At 39.3% G+C, this 18502-nt stretch overlaps 1 protein-coding gene across 2 annotated transcripts in view; it reads left to right on the forward strand.

Moving 5' to 3' along the window:
• TLK2 (tousled like kinase 2) overlaps positions 1-18502 on the forward strand; it is a 120999-nt gene that overhangs the window by 91017 nt on the left and 11480 nt on the right. For both annotated transcript variants that reach the window (XM_055337354.1, XM_055337358.1), the window contains 5 exons: positions 2569-2635; positions 4201-4298; positions 5908-5989; positions 10855-10946; positions 15744-15833. In XM_055337354.1, coding sequence (XP_055193329.1) covers positions 2569-2635; positions 4201-4298; positions 5908-5989; positions 10855-10946; positions 15744-15833 — 429 coding nt within the window. The remainder of the gene's footprint in view (positions 1-2568; positions 2636-4200; positions 4299-5907; positions 5990-10854; positions 10947-15743; positions 15834-18502) is intronic.

Consider the following 18502-nt stretch of genomic DNA (forward strand, 5'->3'; position numbering starts at 1 on the left):
TTCCAGAACCCAGGATCATACCTTGAGCTAAAGGCAGACAGACAGACACTCAACCACGGAGCCACCCAGGCGCTCAGATACTTGAAATTTTAAATACATTTTTCATAGAGACAGTTATTGGTATTGTAATCAGTGTATCTGTAGTGGGTGAATTGGTTTTTCTTTTCTTTTTTTTTTTTTTTTGAATTGGTTTTTCAAGGGAAAAAGAAATTTGGTACAGCTGTCATTATGGGATTCTTTGAAAATAAGTTTCAGATCCAAAGATAGACACAAATAAAAGATAATAATGATATTGTATGATTTATTCAAGAATGTCTTTTGCCTTTATGTTTTCATATCAGTTCTTTTTTTTTTTTTTTTTTTTTTTTTTAAATAATTTTTTTTTTTAATTTATGACAGTCACAGAGAGAGAGAGAGAGAGGCAGAGACACAGTCAGAGGGAGAAGCAGGCTCCATGCACCGGGAGCCTGACGTGGGATTCGATCCCAGGTCTCCAGGATCGCGCCCCGGGCCAAAGACAGGCGCCAAACCACTGCGCCACCCAGGGATCCCGTTTTCATATCAGTTCTTAAAAAACATATTAACATAATCCATCTCAAGTATAATAATACTTGTATTACACTATTTTTAAAAGCCCATGATATCCCATTCCAGTGAGAAAGATAGCTTAACACCAGTCCTCACTCCATACATACCTGATGTGTTGGGGAGCCTTTACCTTGCCACTCATTTTGTAAATCTGTGTTAAATGCTTATTATACAGTTGGCCCTGTTCTGGACACTGGGGATACAGAGCTAAGAATATAGCCCCAGTCTTAGGAGCTAATGGTTTATTTAGGAGAAATGAACAGATGAATAAACTAATAATTACATTGAGTATAGTGATAAAAATACGCACAGTGCATAAGCTTGGGAAACATGTTCATTCTTACAAATAAATATTTTAAAACTAGATTCTAAATTTAAAGTCTTTCCTTTCAGAAAGTCCAAGTAGGAGCCCAGATTTTAAATTTTTCTGGGCAAATGTTATACACAGTAATCTGATCATTGTCTTCTTTTGCTACCACTCCCATATTTATTTTGTGGAGAGACTCTCCCTCCATTATTACTTGAAAATTATCAAATGTTAGTGCATAAGACCATTGGCTTAGGAGTAATAGAAGGCATAGGCTGTTTCCTTGCCATAGAACAATAATTAGAATTCAGTGCAGGCCAGTAGTGTGTCAGTAAGCAGTTGCCATCTGGAGTCCTGTGTAAAATCCAGGCTGGAAGGTTTTCAGTCCAGTGTTTAATTAGAGTATCTGTGACTTGGCTCATTCCTTTGGCCAGAAGCCAAAAACATTCCTCTGGAGCCTTAGTGTGAGTCACATTATCCATCCTGGTATTGAACCTATTTCAGGCAAGGAGAGTCCCTAGCTATGATTTTTCATTTCTCCTTTTTTAACTGGTGTGATACAGAATAATGGATTTTAGTATTTCTGCACAGTGAAGAGACAAGCGTAACAGCCCTAGTGGATACATTTCTTCTTGCTATTCTTTTTATTTTATTTTAGTCAGATCTCAAAGGCTATTTTGTAGCCCTGCCTGGTTGATAGGATAGCTATTTCTTCCTTCAGCTATTTAGAATATATCTAAACAGTGACACCTGAAACTTTGAAGTATATGTGTGTGCTTCTAGAGTATGAAGAAAATGAAGAAAGTGAAGATAGAAGAGTAAGCTGTCACTTCTTAAATGCTCATTCCTTTTTTCTTTCTTTCTTTCTTTTTTTTTTTTTAAGATTTTATTTATTGGGACATCTGGGTGGCTCAGTGGTTGGGTGTCTCCCTTTGGCTCAGGTCATGATCCCAGAGTCCTGGGATCGAGTCCTACATCGGGCTTCCTGCATGGAGCTGCTTCTCCCTCTGCCTATGTCTCTGCCTCTCTCTCTGTGTCTCTCATGAATAAATAAATTTTTTTAAAAAGAAACTTTATACAATATGGATTATTTCACATTTTCATTTAATAGGCACAGCAGCTTTGTTAGGTGGGGGCTCATTACTTGCTAAATGTTTAAGAAACTAAGATTTAAGTTAAAGTTGCTTTGTCCAAGGTCACATGGCCTGAGTTGCAATTTGAACTCTAGACCTCAGACTCCAAATCCTGGACTCTTCTACTGTGTTGTTCTTCTCCTTGTTATTATAGTAGAAAGGTCTAAGAGTTATCAGAAATAATCAAATCCATTGGCTTAATATTTTCCCCTCAAAAAAAACTTAGGCATATAATTTTTGGCTACCTGTCCCAATGAATTTTCATCTGAAATTGTATGGACAAAGCTCATTTCATAAATAATGTAAAAATATAGCTGACTTCTTTTCTCATTTTTTACAAATTAGTCTTCTGGCTCTGCAGACCTTTCTTCATGTCACATCTGAGAAATTACAAAAGTTTTCTCTTGTCAGAGGACTTCTAGATAATCTTTTATTTTAACAGAGAGACTGACTATATCATATGACATGCTTTGTCATTTCTCTTAATAGGCACACTACAATTTCAAATAATTTACTGTGATTTCTGCCATTATTTTCCAGGTTAACATTAGCAGAATACCATGAACAAGAAGAAATTTTCAAACTCAGATTAGGTCATCTTAAAAAGGTAAGTGTAATAAAAATATGTCTGGAGAAGTGATTTTACATGTGGTATTGAAGCAAATGTCATAGTTTGACACATTTGAGTAGAAATCTTCAGTAGTTAAGCTATTGCAGTTTGTATTTTTTTTTAAAGATTTTATTTATTTGTTTGTTTTAGAGAGAGAGCAAGTGGGAGTGGGGCGAGGGAGAGAGTCTAAAGCAGACTCCCCACTGAGCTTAGAGCCCGACTCACAGCTCAGTTTTGGGATCCTGAGATCATGACCTGAGCCAAAATAAAGAGTTAGATGCACAACCAGCTGAGTCACCTGGGCACCCCTCCTTTCTTGTATTTCTATATATTTTTTTAAGATTTTATTTATTCATGAGAAGGGAGGGCCAGAGACATAGGCAGAGGGAGAAGCAGGCTCCATGCAGGGAGCCCGATGTGGGACTTGATCCCGGGACTCCAGGATCACACCCTGGGGCCAAAGGTAGGAGCTCAACAGCTAAGCCACCCAGGCATCCCTATATTTTTAAATTTTTGAATCAACTCCAGCCACCCAATGAAAGCACTTTTTCAACCAATGATGTGCCAGTGGATAATTCTGTATATCTCATAAAGCTTCATAAGTAGTTATCCTTATAGTAAAAAATATACAATATGAGCAGGTGGTTCAGATTTGATATGACGACACTTAGGATTTTTTATTTTATTTTTTTTTAAATTTTTATTTATTTATGATAGTCACATAGAATGAGAGAGAGAGAGGCAGAGACACAGGCAGAGGGAGAAGCAGGCTCCATGCACGGGAGCCCGACGTGGGACTCGATCCCGGGTCTCCAGGATCGCGCCCTGGGCCAAAGGCAGGCGCCAAACCGCTGCGCCACCCAGGGATCCCTTAGGATATTTTAAATCACATAGTAGCTCTTATCTCTTGCCTAAACTGGCTGAGAAGGTTTTGTACCAGCCATATTGTAACATGAAGGCACCTACTTAAAACTTGTTGTTGGCAATGTTCACAGAGGCATCTTGGATGTAGATTGCTTATCTCCTAAATTTAGCAGCCCATACTTTTTTGGTAGGTGCTACTTATGGTAATGATGGTCAATAAGCATCTAATAAACTGCTGTTGGTGTATGTGTTTTTTCCCCCACTGGGTGCTCAGATCTTGTTAAATCAGTGGAATTTAAGGCACCAAGTATAATCTGTACTTACCGAGCAGAACCAGATAGTCTCTGGTTTTTGTATTTTTAAAAAAAAATTGTGTGCCTATATGTAAATACAGAGAACATTTCTGGAAATTTACACAAGACACTTAACAGCAGTTCCATCTAGGGGTATGATGGAGAGGAGGCGGCATGGGAGCAGAGGGCTTTTTTTCTTTCTTGTATTCATTTGGATAGTTTGAATTTTATTATTTACTGTGGGTTTATTTTTTATGATCAAAATTCTGGTTCTTAAATTCTTTTTCAGTGGAAAAGAAACATTTACTTTAGTTTTTGAAAAGAGAAACGTCTACTGTTTTTGAAATGAGATTCTGAAAAGGTAGTGTCCTGTGTTCTGAGCTATTTCTTTCCTTTTCACTGTAGGAGGAAGCAGAGATCCAGGCAGAGCTGGAAAGGCTAGAAAGGGTTAGAAATCTACATATCAGGGAACTAAAAAGGATACATAATGAAGATAATTCACAGTAAGCAACTTGGGGGTATGGTGGGTTGGAGATTGCTGAACACTTTCTGACTTGAATTGAATGGTCTAAAATGATGTTTCTGCTTAATATAAATTGGGTAAATAATTCCATGGTGTATTTAGCTGTATTGCAAGGTATAATACAGGTTTGTGAACACAACACAGCTATGATTTGCTTTTGTTTAAATAAATATATATATATTTCTTTTTTTACACACACACATATGTTAGATTTATATGTTAAATATCTGTATATGTATTATAGCATTTTTACACAAGTAGAGGTCACTAAAACAATACAGCTTTGCAGTTCATAGTGGTTGGGATACATGTATGTTCAGATTGCTGCAGAGCCTTGCTAAATGGAAGCATGGGTGACCACATGGTGTCAAGGAAAGTTACTTGGTTGAGATGGCACCAGTTTTGGAATGACCTTTAAGGGCCAATTTGTGTGTTGAGATTTTAAACAAGAGACTCGTAAGTTCAGTGCATTAGTTGTAGATGAATGCCCATCTTTGTTTATAAGTTATTTAAAGGATTGCAACTGAAAAGTAGATTAAAGTGGGAAGTAGTTTCAGTCCATAATCTATTCTTACTCATGTTTTTCTGACTCCAAAATGTGATTTTCTTGGACATAGCTGTAGCTTGAGTAATTTTGTTTGGCCATTGTGAGCCATGGACTTTTCTTTCTGTGAAGTGGCAGCAGTTACCATGACTGAGTACTTTATGGCTGTATGGCGGCAGAGGTGGTGGTGGCTGGGGGGGTCGGGGGGGGTGGCACAGTGCCACGTGCCCTGATGCTGTCATATCATCTTTATGGTAGCCCAGTGAAATTCAATCAGCCCAACTGGGGACCTATAACTCTGTGACTGAACAAGGAGCTAACTGCCACAGTCATGTCACCTCTCTGTAGGCATGTCACTGTCTCAGAATTATTTCAGGAGTAACAGTCGGGCTGTTTAAGATTAGGAATTAGGTAGAAATATTTGTGAAGTTATTTTTGCCAGCATCCCTTCTTTCTTTGTCTTACTGTTAGAAAGCATGAGGTGGAATCTTCTGTGGGGAAAACAGTTATATTGTAAAACTGTCTTAGAGAAAATGAATGAACAGAGAACATGTGACTTGATAATTTTTAAGTTCATGTAAAATATCTTTACATTTTATTGTATTAGTTTTGGAGTAGTGGGAACATGTGGCTCTTGAATACTTTGGAAGAACTAAGTAGGTAGTACAGTTTGAAAATCCCTGATCTGGTGTAGTCTGTACCTTATAGCAAGTGGATGGTGATGGTAGTTGCACAACCACCTTTAAGAAAGGGAGGAAGGTCAACAAAGGTCACAGGTCCAGGTGTCACTGCGCTGAGCCTAGCACCTATGCCTAGCACCTATGCCTAATGGCGCTAGAGCTAGTGCTGTGTGTTGTAATTGTGTGGTCTTTTTGAACTATATAACTTACTTCATGTTCACAACTAGCTATATTGGTGTTGTTGCCAGACTGTCAGCAGCAGCTGTAATCATGTGTAGAGCATGTAAGATACTCAGAGAATTTTGCCAGTGTGGAGATTATGTGGTCCTTAAACTCAGGATGTTCTGTATTCTCTGTTTCCACAGATTTAAAGATCATCCAACGCTAAATGACAGATATTTGTTATTACATCTTTTGGGTAGAGGAGGTTTCAGTGAAGTTTACAAGGTAAGTGTAAGAAACTGGGTACAGAGACTAAGGATTAAATTATTGGTTATTACCAACTTGAAAGAGCATTAAAAATAGTGATAATTGTGGGTTGATATCTGTTCGTTGAAGTTCAAAAACTTTAAGAACCTGCATCTTAGGGAGAACTGCTTCCAGTAAACTTCAGTGACTAAGGCAGGATACAGTGTTTTTGCACTGTTCTCAAGTTTGAAAAATTAAAAAAAAAAAAAAAAAACAGAAAGGAAAACACTCATTTCTGGGTAAACTGATGATTTTTATTCTGGTTTTACATTTCCTACCTCACATTTGTTAGAAATAAGTATATGTTACTTTTATTCTTACAGTTTTATTTTTTAACATAATAGATGTGTTAAAGTTCATTCTTACTTGAAAACCTGCTTTTTGTTTTTAAAATGTTCTCCTCTTCTAAGTCCTGAGTGTTTAGTAGCTCTGGCATTCTGAAGGAGCATCCCGGCCTCAGCTAGGCCAGTGAGTTCAGGCTGCTGTGCCTCCATTCCAGTTGGTTTGTGCTAAATGAGAAATTCAGCTGATTTTCAGGATAGCTGCAGATCCAATAACATGTTCACTAGTCACTGCCTCCTTAAGTTTCTTCCTAGCTGTTTCTGGCACCGGGCTTTTACATGCAGAATCCATTTATTAAATAGTCTTTACTATATGGCCCTGCTAAGTCTCTTCCTGAGCTGCAGCCTTCACTGCTAGGATTTATGTTGGGCCCTATGGATTTATATATGGGAAATCTTCTGAACAAAATAATTAGTTTTCAGGTACAAACAGTATAAACTAGTTCTATCCCCCACTTTTTATTGTTATAAAAAATATATTTTCTAAAACGACTAGTACCTGTGTGTGTGTGTGTTTTAATTGAAGTGTAGTTGGCACACAATGTTATATTAGTTTATGGTGTACAACATACTGATTGAACAGTTTTCCTTTTTTTAGTGTTAATATTTTACTGTGGCGATATATACATAAAAATTTACCATTTTCACCATTTCAAGTGTACAGTTCACTTGCATTAAGTATATTCATAATGCTGTACGACTACTGTCACTATCCACTTCCGGAACTAGAATATTATTTTTAGTGTACTATTGGGCTTGATTTTCTAATATATCATATTTTGTTATCTATGTTTGTATGTGGGACTGGCCCATAGTTGTCTTTTGTGTGCAGGCAGCATTGTCTAGCTTCTGTGTCCTACTTATCCAGAATAAGTTGTGCCTATTTTTTTTTTTCCTATTCCCTGGATTGCATTGCATAGGAATTGTTGGTTCCTTGAAAGTTAAAGATTTTATTTATTATTTGACAGAGAGCATAAGCAGGGAGAGCAGCAGAGGGAGAGGGAGAAGCAGGCTCTATGCTGAGCAGGGAACTGGATACAGGGCTTCATCTTAGGACCCTGAGATCATGACCTGAGCCAAAGGCAGATGCTTAACTGACTGAGCCACCCAGGCACCCCAAGAAAAACTTTTTGACTACCTTTTCAATTCCTTCTACAAATACTGATTTATTCATATTTTCTTCCCCTTCTTAAAGTCACTTTTGATTAATTTTTCTGGAAAATCTTCTGTTTCACCTTGGTTTGTTTGTTTAAAGATTTTATTTATTCATGAGAGACAGACAGAGAGAGAGAGAGAGAGGCAGAGACACAGGCAGAGGGAGAAGCAGGCTCCATGCACGGAGCCTGACGCAGGACTCGATCCCAGGCCCCCAGGATCAGGCCCTGGGCTGAAGGCAGCACTAAACTGCTGAGCCACCTGGGCTGCCCTCACCTTGGTTTAAAAATATCATCTATACCTTAGTTATTTTTCTTTTTTAATGAAATATTCATTTTTGCATCTTTTTTTCTTTTTTTAAGATTTTATTTATTCATGAGATACACAGAGAGAGAGGCAGAGACACAGGCAGAGGGAGAAGCAGGCTTCATGCAGGGAGCCTGATGTGGGACTCGATCCCGGGTCTCCAGGATCAGGCCCTGGGCTGAAGGCAGCACTAAACAGCTGAGCCACCTGGGCTGCCCCCGCTGAGCCACCTGGGCTGCCCATTTTTTCATCTCTTGACTGATAGGTCAGAGAGGTTTAGTCAATAGTTTTTTCCCCTGCCAAGAGTCAACCTTTTTTTGTTGATCTAGTCTACTCTTTGATTTGGGTTTTGTTTTTTAAGATTTTTGTTTATTTATTTGAGAGAGGGAGAGAACATGAGTATAACGGAGGGGCAGAGGGAGAGGGAGAGAGAAAAGCAGACTCCTTGCTGAGCAGAGATCTCAAAGTGGTGGGGGACGGGGCAGGAAAGACAGGGGCTTTGCTGGATTCTAGGACCCTGAGACCACGAGCTGAGCTGAAGACAGATGCCCAACTGACTGAGCAACCCAAGCGCTCAGGGTTGCGTTTAGGGGTTTTTGTTTTTCCCATTAACTTTTGCACTTTTGCTTTCGTCTTTCCTTTTACCTTCTTTGGTTTTGTTTTCATTGTTGAATCGTACACTTAATTTTTTTTATTTTTTATTTTTTTTTTTTAATTTTTTTTTTTTTTAAGATTTATTTATTTATTCATTCAGAGAGAGCGAGAGAGAGGCAGAGACACAGGCAGAGGGAGAAGCAGGCTCCATGCAGGAAGCCCAATGTGGAACTCGATCCCGGGTCTCCAGGATCACACCCCGGGCTGCAGGCGGCACTAAACCGCTGCACCACCAGGGCTACCCTAATTTTTTATTTTTGATAATTTTTGAAATTGTGATAAAAACAAAATTTACCAACATTAACCATCTTTAAATGTACAGTAGTGTTAGCCATGTTTATGTTGTTTGTGAAACAGATCTCCAGAATTTTCTCATCTTAGAAAACTAAAACTTTACCTATTTAATCAACCACTCTCCTCTTGCCCTCCCCCAGCCCCTGCTAACCACCGTTGTACTTTCTCTTTCTATGAATTGGACTACTTTCAGATAGCTATATGGGTAAAATCACAGTATTTGTCTTTTGGTGACTGGCTTGGCTCACTTAGCAAAATGTTCTCAGCGTTCATCCATGTTGAAGCCTGTGATAGGATCCCCCCCCCTTTTATTTCCTTCTTTTAAGGCTGAATAATATTCCATTGTATGCACATACTTCATTTTCTTTATCCATTCATCTGGCGGTAGGCACTGGGGTTGCTTCCTCTTCTGGTTTTTATGAATAGCACTGCTTTGAACATGTGTGTGCAGATATCTCTTGAAGACCTTGCTTTTCATTCTTTTGGCTATAAACCCAGAAATGAGACGACTTCTTTTTTAAAATATCAAAATTCATTCTTGGTACTTCCCAGTTGCTCATTAGTGATTTCTTCTTTCCGTTTTTTCCTAATGTGTTCCTTAAACCTTTTAATATTCCTAAAATTTAGATGCTTCATCCAATGATGTGTACATTCCACGTAGTTCTTCTTTTGCTCTTCTCCACTCTCCAGAAGCCTTTCTTTTAATCAATGGTGGATCCCAGTGTCTTGGATTCAGAAATATGGTGTGGTGGGTGGAAAAAAAGACACTTGTAGTGTCATTAATGTTCTTATGCTCTTATAAATCAGGTGGTATTTGATCTGGCTTTTAATGGCTTGAAATTGTTCTTTGCTGTAAAGCCATGATGTTATACAAGTTTGCAGGTGGACTTCAGAGTCCACTCTGAAAATAGAGTTCAGAAATTTCCATTTCTGTAAAATAAGATATTCTGTTTGAATTATGTGGTTTTGTATTTTTAAAACTGCTGGTTTAATTTTAGTATAAATTGGGAGTTTCTTTTATAAGCAGCCCTCTCTTGCATTTAGTGTTTTCCTAGAGGTAGTTTTTATTTTAAAAGATCCATAGAACGGTAATCATCACTATTCATGGACTTTTCCTGTGCCTGTTACCTTCATCTGTTCATACATTTGTGGAAACTGGAAGATGGGTGGTAATAATGTTGGAACTCTAGTATTAAGTTTCTCATCTGAACTTTAAAAGCTAAGAAAAACTATTCATTCCAAAGGAATTCCTCCATGAATTCTTTTATATAAGAGAAATTTCCTATTATATTAAAATGCTACTTACTTTACCAAATTGTGATTTATACCCAGCATCCTCACAAACCCACCTGTTTGCCTTCTTCCCTTCACTGTATAGTACTACCTAGCTGATGGAGGACTTTCCAGCTGTGATGGTCTTTGGAGAAAGTCTGTCCCTTTCTTTGGACAGTGCTAGAGAAGTGACCTGGTGTGACCAACTTCAGACATTGTTGGCATCAGAAAGTGCTGTTCATTTTACCCATCATATGTATATGGGTGGGACTGGTTTTTGTCTCTGTTTCTGTTTGTATTTTAATAAACACAATATAACAAATTACGAGGTTATTTTCTCAACAAACATGTATCTGGAAGGGTTATTTCTCAAGGAGGAGGTAGTCTGTGTCCCCAGCATTTCAGAAGTGGCAGGACACCCCAGTGAAGCCTGTCAAGTCCCAATGTCAGCAGAGGGGTAAGACACGGCCCAGGGGAGCAGGGTCAAAGAGAGGGCGGACAGTGTCCACAGAGAGAACTGTCTGGGAGTGACTGGTGAGGCGCGGGCCGGCCTGCTGTTTGTGGTGTGTGCCTGGTTGTTTCCTAAGCCCTTTGGTGCCAGTGCGTCTGGAGACTCTAAATGATCTGATCACAAGTTTTAAGAAGATGGTTGTAACTCTGAAACAAGTACGTTATGTGTTGTCATCCACGGCTGCTTGTATTTAATAATGCATTTTAGGTTTTGAGTATATCCATGTGTTAAATAGAAGCTTCAAATGCATTACTTGCCTGTAATTCTTGTTAGCTTTCATCCAGAATATAACTTATTCCTTTTCTTTATAGGCATTTGATCTAACAGAACAAAGATACGTAGCTGTGAAAATTCACCAGTTAAATAAAAACTGGAGAGATGAGAAAAAGGAGAATTACCACAAGTAAGTGATGCCAGAATGTCTGATTTGTCAGAGTTCAGGAGTAGTGGCTGTGGTGTGAACCCCAGGTTAACATGGTATGTGCACTGCTGTTGTGGTGTCACATACTCCTCTAACTATTCTAGGAGAGTAAGTGTTCCATCTTACCAATGAACAAACTGAAACTTCCAGAATTTGAGTAATAGTTCAGAAATGGCTGAGCTAGTATTTAAACCTAGACTTCCTTCAATCCAAAACCCATACTCTTTAACTTCGCTTTCCATTATGTATCTAACCTTAGCTACAATAAACAAGTAAAGCCTCAGAAACCATCTTACTTGTCTGTAGAAAGCAGATGGTAGTGCCCTGGGGCTCCTGGGGAGCTTTGGGTGAGGCTTCTGCTATCTCAGTCATTTCATCATGGAGGAGACAGTGGGGGTCACTAGGGGTGCCTCAATGGTGTTAACTTGACTCATTCAGCTCCTCAGTGCTGGGCTCATCTCCCCCTCACAGTTTCCCTTCTCAGAATTCTCCGTGTTCAGTGTCCTGCTTACCGTGCTTGCCTGTCTTCTCAAGGCTGCTGCTGGCAGTCCTCCTCCGCATGGGGTGGGGGTGGGGGGCATCTTCTTTAGAATGAATGCTTATTACATGTACTACAGGTGTGAATTTCTCTGATCCACTAATGTCAGGTTTTGCTTATTTCCCTTACTCCACCCCAAGCTTCAGAACATTGGAATTCACAGCTCATTTGGTTTGGAGGCCATGCATAATTAATTTGGTTTTAGGGGACCTCTCCCCCTGCCACCCTGAGCTTAGTTTTGTTTCCTTGTTGTAGGTACAAGCACTGAGTTAGCCTTGCCCTAACTCTGAAAGGAGAAGACAGCCCCTTTCTATTAAAGCAGTTGTTTTTTTTTTCCTTACAAATAGTCCTTTGGAGGAGGAAAAAAGCAGTGGACTTTGAAGTAGCCTTTTAATTGGCTGCTAAATCTCATTTCTGCATCACTGACTGGTTCTTGAGGCAGGGACCAAGGCAGCTCTTACTGTATTAGATGTTAGTTCTCAGAGGTCCAGGAACGCTTCTTATTCCATGTAGATTGGCAGTAGCACTCAGCACTGAAAATGCCCAGGGTTCCTGGGGCATTAAGAGAATAGGACTGAGCAGAGGTAGAAAGAGGGATGATGTGTGCATTATGCATGGCACCCTGCATGTGTCTCTTATGTGACAGGCAGCTGCAGTCCAGATGCTTCTGAGGAGCAGTTCCATTATTATAAGTACATTCCAGTCACTTGGCGTGCAGGGACAAATGGCATGCCATAGTGAATGCCAGGAGCGCTTCAGAGAAGGAAACCACATGTTGTTCTGACCAGTTATAAATGAGAAATGTCCCTGGTATATATCTCAGAGTGCATAAGAGGGTTGGAACTATATATGCTTCTCTTTAAAAATGCTCTTCACCTGTCCTTGGAGCCTGTTCTGTATCTTAGTATGCATTGACCACTCTGAACCACTTGACTTCATGAGGGACCAGCCTTGGTCAACCTTGAGAAAATGGTTCCCTTTGCTGGGATTTACACACATTGCCTGTCTTAGTGTGCAGCTTTTAGGCTGGCCCTAAAGAGAACACTGGTAAGGAACACTGTGGTAACTGTAGGTGGGGTGCTACTTGCCTTAGCTTTCTGCAACAGTAAGGGATTGAAGCCAGGACTATGTGCCTCTGTGACACATTTGGCAGGCTGTTTCAAATGCTAGTGGGTAGAGATTGAGTATTATCTCATGTTCCTCTACCAGGCAGGGTCGTAGAGTAAGTGAAGGAGGTTGTCTCATGTATCTGAGCTCTTTGCTGGTCCAGCTCCAGGCTCGCAGGGGTGCCTTCCCACCCCTTTGTTTCCTCACCAGAGGTGGGAACCATGACACCCAAGTACCTTCTGTGGAGCCATCTCAACAGGGCCCATTTCCTAGCTGACAAACACATGGAGGAAGGGGTGTGTAGAGTTCTTGTGACTTCCATTCACGCCCAGGGGAAATTCTTTAGCACTTCCACCGTGCTTTGAAAGATACTGCTTGGTATGAAATCATACTGATTAATACAGGCTATGTAGATAATGAATTAGCCAAATGTCATCAACTCCTTTGAACTAAAAGAAGGTTTATATCAAGCACATAACAGATTTTACAGAGCGCTTTAAAAATTCAGTATTAAACTAAAAAGTGGTACACTTTAGTGTTATGGTAACATTATAAAATGTGAAAATGTTCCTATTCTTCTGCATAGTAGGCTTTGATTGCTTTTCCTATCGTGGGAGTGACTTCCCAATCCCATCTGGGATCAAGACATTTATTTAGGTAAAAAAGAAGGAAAAACTCAAAAGGTTGTTGTTTAATTTTGAGTTCTCTTCTGTACCTCCTTCCCTGTCCTTCTCCCACAAACAAACAAAAAGCAAATTGATTGTTTTATTTTTGCATTATTAAAGCATTAGTAGGTATTACAAGATTTCTTTAACTCTTCCAAACTTTACCATACTCTGGAAAGTTTCTCTTTTCTGTGTTATCCCAAATAACATACTAAAAACTCCACAGTACGAAATATTTCATGTGAAGCTGTTCACAGAAATAATTGTATCCAAATTAGTAACTAGTGTACTCTTATGTGTGATACTCCCCTAATTTTTTAGGTTACAGTCATTTTGGAAGTCTAAATATATACACTTACAAAAGAGTAAAAGACTGACATTTTAGTGGATAGGTTTCTTCCAGTTTCTAATTAAGGTTTATTTATTTGTAGCGCATTAATCCCTTAGATGAGAAATTAAAAGTTGAACGCATGAGGGATGTTGCAGAACCACTGGCTTGCTTAATGAAGTACGAGAAGCATGCATAGAGCCCGCATAATGTTGAGGAAACGCTTTCAGTGACCACAGCAAATGCCCTTAGATGACGAGGACTTTGAATGATCCTTCCTTTGGTTCTTAATTTTTTACCTCCCTTAATTTTCTCTATTTTTTGTACCTTGACAGAGAAATTGTCTCCTCTGAAGTGTATGACAAAATCAAAAAATTTAAGCAGAATGGCAGAGAACTATACAGTTTTAGTGTGCTAGCATAAGAAATTATTTCAGTGGTTATCTAGTTAGTCCTTAGCTTTCTAAACTTGTTTATTCTTAACAGCATCACCTTAATTATACTGAATGAAGTATTACATGGAATCTTGATACATGAAAAGCTATGATGCTGCTTAGGTAGAGTGAGGGATTGGGCCACAGCTACATTTGCTCAGCATCCACACAGGGCTCCAGAGGTCTGGGTCTCCAGGAAGGGTCCTTTGAAACCTCCAGGCCTGGGCAGCGGTTGGAAAGCCCAGAGAAGTGGCAGCACAGAGCTGGGACTCAGGGCCAGTTTTCCAGGTCCCAGTGTAGTGAGTGTCCTGACACTGCTCTGCCTAAGTGCTGGCAAGTCTTTTCTTTTGAGAAAGAGATAAAGATGATGAAATGAAGTATCAGAAGAAGCAAAAACTGCTAAAAGTGGCAGCTTGAAAAATCAGCTTAGTCAAACCCAGTTCCATTCGGGAAAAACATGTTTAATTACTTTTAGATTCCTGTTCCTCGCTCCTCCTTGCCCTGATTGTTTCCTTAGCTTTTCTTTAGTTGAGTATTTCCTATGTATTTTTGGCATACTGAAATACACCAATTTCAGAGAACATCACCTTAAGTTTTACTTTACCATACTCTGGAAAGTTTCTCTTTTCTTACTGTTGGCTTATAAGAAAATGCCCCAAACTAAATGGTACTAACTTACTTAAAAGATAAAAAATTTCTGTTGCTCTTCTTGTAAATAAGAACTAAATACTTTTAAAATGATTGGTAATTATGTTGAATAAACTTGTTTGATAATGCTTTTAAAATTCAATGAATACCTAAGATTAGTTTGTTTTTGTTCCTAATCTAATTTAAATGGTTTTAAATTGGAAAAGCACTAAAAAAATGGATATTAATAAGTATATGTAAATTCTCATTCTAAGAAAACTAGGGTTCAATCATTTTTGTCTTTTTAAGATTTGTTTATTTGAGAGAGCAACTGTCTGCACGCTTGTACCCATGCACTGAGTGGGAGGGGCAGAGGGAGAGAATACCAAGCCAGCTCCCCACTGTGTGCAGAGCCCAATGCAGGGGCTTGATCCCAGGACCCTGAGATCATGACGTCAGCCGAAATCAAGAGTCAGATGCTTAACGGACTGAGCCACCCAGGCACCTCCGGTTCCATAATTTTCATCAATTACATATTTTCTTAGAAGAAAGTAATGCTGGTACCCTTTTAAATTCTTTTCGCAAGGAGAATTTAAAAACAAATACAAAGCACTGCTAATTGCTTTTATAATCTGTAATCCTTTAACCAAGGAGTTTACATGCCAAAATTGATCTCCTTCATGTAGCCCCAGAATATAAACATTTATAGATATGAAGTATCAGCTTTTGAGGAAAGAGAAAAATAAGATATCTTTATAATTTTTAAAGCTTTGATATTTGGATATTAATATCAAACAGGTGAGATTGTGATAGAATAAACTTGAAAGGGATAAGAGATTGGTAAAAGGTTGGCACCCAGTCATTCAACAAATATCTGAACACCTGCTATTTTCTCAACAGCTTGGTAGACACTAGTAGTAAAAATAGGACGAGGGAAGATATGGGGGGGGCCAGCCAGACCTGAATGGAATGCGCATAGGCAGAGAAGCAAAGAGCAGTGAGAGAATGTGTAGGAGTATCCTTGAAGAGGTCGGAAAGACAGTCCAAAATACAAAATGTTAATTTTCCACTTTATTTACAGGCATGCATGTAGGGAATACCGGATTCACAAAGAACTGGATCATCCCAGGATAGTTAAGCTGTATGATTACTTTTCACTGGACACTGACTCGTAAGTGCTGTGCCATTTTAGCCTAGCAGTTGATATTGGTTTCTTGCAGTGTGTTGATTATGCATGGAATAGAGTTTCAGTCTGGATTGAGGAAATACCCTCTGAGGGAACTAAGTGCGTTTCTAGGCAGATGATCCTATATCAGTTCACATTTGGGCCAGCAGTACATCTCTTAGCCACAGGATGTGTTTAGTTGTGTGCTGGTAAATGTTTAACAACCTCAGTGGGGAGGGCTAATTCCTAGTATCTGACAATATCTGTGATAATAAATTTCTCAACATGTCTAATTTCACACTACTAACTTAAAAAACATCCAGCTTTATTGGGATGAAATTTAAATACCATATAGTTCACCCATTTAATGTGTACGATTTAAGGCTTGTTGTAGTATATTTACAGATATGTGCAGTCATTGCCATAGTCATTTTTTAGAACATTTCACTACCTCATAAAGAAACCCTGTACCTTTTGCTTGCACCTCTTATTCTTCCCCGCATTGCCAGCCCTAAGCAGCCACTAATCTTTTTTTTTGTCTCTATAGATTTCCTATTCTGGGCTTTCATAGGAATGACTCATATAGTATATGGACTTTTATGACTGGCTTCTTTCATTTAATATGATGTGTTTTCAAGGTTCATCCATTCTGTAGCATGTATCAGTACTTCATTCCTTTTTATGACCAAATATATTCCATTGTGTGAATATACCACCTTTTGTTTGTCCACTCATCCTACCAGTGGCGTAATAACCAGCTCATAAAATTCCTGAAAATTTAATTATCAGCTCTTGATAACTGTCACAAGTTGGTGCCATCTACCTCTGATATGCACCAGTGAGTGTGGACTCTACAAGAGTCTCTGCCCCAGCTGCAGAATCTGATAAACAATAACGGGCCTTTTAAGGAAGGACCAGCAATGTGATTTTATCACAGAACGGGAATAATTGTGGCACAAATGAGGGCATAACCCAATGCTGCATGTGAAAATATAGCCTCACAGGCATGTAGGATGTTAGAGTTGAAAAGGATCTCAGTTCAGCCTTCTTATTGTATAGATGGAAATTTGAGCTCCATAGAAGTTAAATGACTTGCCTGAGATCTTTAGTTCTCTTAGGCATTGTTGTATTTCATTACCTGGTATAGGTAAGCTCTGTCACCTCTGTGTTTTATCCAGGAACTTAGAAATAATTTCAGCATTTGGAAACATTTTCTCTGTAAGAGTCTAAACTGAGTCAGGAGAACACACCGTAGAATCTGACCAACAGATACTCTTCCTTAGCCTTGCAAGGTGATTCTGGATGTTTTGGCCTATTCCAGACACCAGCTGTCTCAGGGATTGCTATGCTGAGAACTGTCCCACATTTACAAATGCTTCCCAAAGGGGGAGACCTTAATTCTCTTTGGAAATGTGAAGTATCCCTTCTTCCACTTGTTCAGGGAAGTATCCTTTCCAGAAGTATGGCCCTTGAGTCAGTGTGTAGTTAGCATGGATGAGGTTCAGATAAATATCTAGGTAGAGAACAGGTACCTGCATGGTGGTCTTACCTTTTTTGCTTTGAATAAATGCCTTGAATACTAGGTAGACCACCACCCCTCAAAATATAAGTACATAAAAGTCTCAAAAATAATGACTTGGATTATCTGTGGTTCTTAATTATGTATACACTTTTAACTAATCTGAGGAATTGCCTTGGTTGTGTGCTATTCTTGAGTTTATTTTGTACCTCCAATTGTGTGTATGGTGAATTTTCACCATCATTTTGGTAAATCTTCTGAGAGTTGTTTGAGTAAGGTTTTATTTTAAGCTTGCACTTGGGTCAAAGAATACATCCACTAAGCACAAGATTCCATGTCTTAGATCAGAGAATCTATAAATTTTTGCTATTTATCTTTAAATAAGGTGCTAGCATACCCTAATATGTTTCATAAGAAACATAAGCTGTTCAGTTCAGGGACACAGAACTGTGTATGTCCACCTTTCATTACGGTGCTTTGTGAAGGCCTCGAATTGCCCAGAGGCCGTAGTGCTGGCTAGTCCTGAGCCTGTTTGCTCTCAGGTCTGCTCTTCACCCTTCCCCTGTTCTGCATCCTAGGTGAGTTGACCCTTGTAGGCTGTTTTTACCAGGCTCCTGTGTCAGTTGTTGTTCAGCTGGATTCAGCTACCGGAGAGGCAGATGGTGGTGGATAGAAACACACATGCACCCCTGCCCCCACTGTGATTCCAGTTTCTCTTGGTGACCCTTGGTTCCAGTTGCACCATCTCCGCCCTCTGGCCTTAGGGTGCTAATGGCTTCCTGTCTAGAGGATCTCTGAGGTGCCTCACTGGCCAGTTTACCCTCTCAGCTCTTCCATCATCCATGTGATCAGTGCCCTGAATTAAAACCTCTCTGTTTTAAATACTCAGGTGGTTTTTATTTCCTGACTAGACCCTGAGTGATGCACCCACATTGTCACAGCTTCGGATAGCTTAAAGGCCTTCATCTCTCAGGAATACTCCAATAATTCAGGAAGCCTCACTTTGGTTTATAACTGCCTTGGAAGATAGGCACATGCCCTTTAATGCTACAAATGGTATAGAGTTTTAAATTGGAGTCTAATATGATGTATTGATACAAATGAAGGAAAAAGCTCATACTGTGTAATAACACATTTGTTAGAACCACAGATACTA

Source organism: Nyctereutes procyonoides, unplaced genomic scaffold, assembly GCF_905146905.1.
Source record: "Nyctereutes procyonoides isolate TBG_1078 unplaced genomic scaffold, NYPRO_anot_genome, whole genome shotgun sequence".
NCBI lineage: Eukaryota > Metazoa > Chordata > Mammalia > Carnivora > Canidae > Nyctereutes > Nyctereutes procyonoides.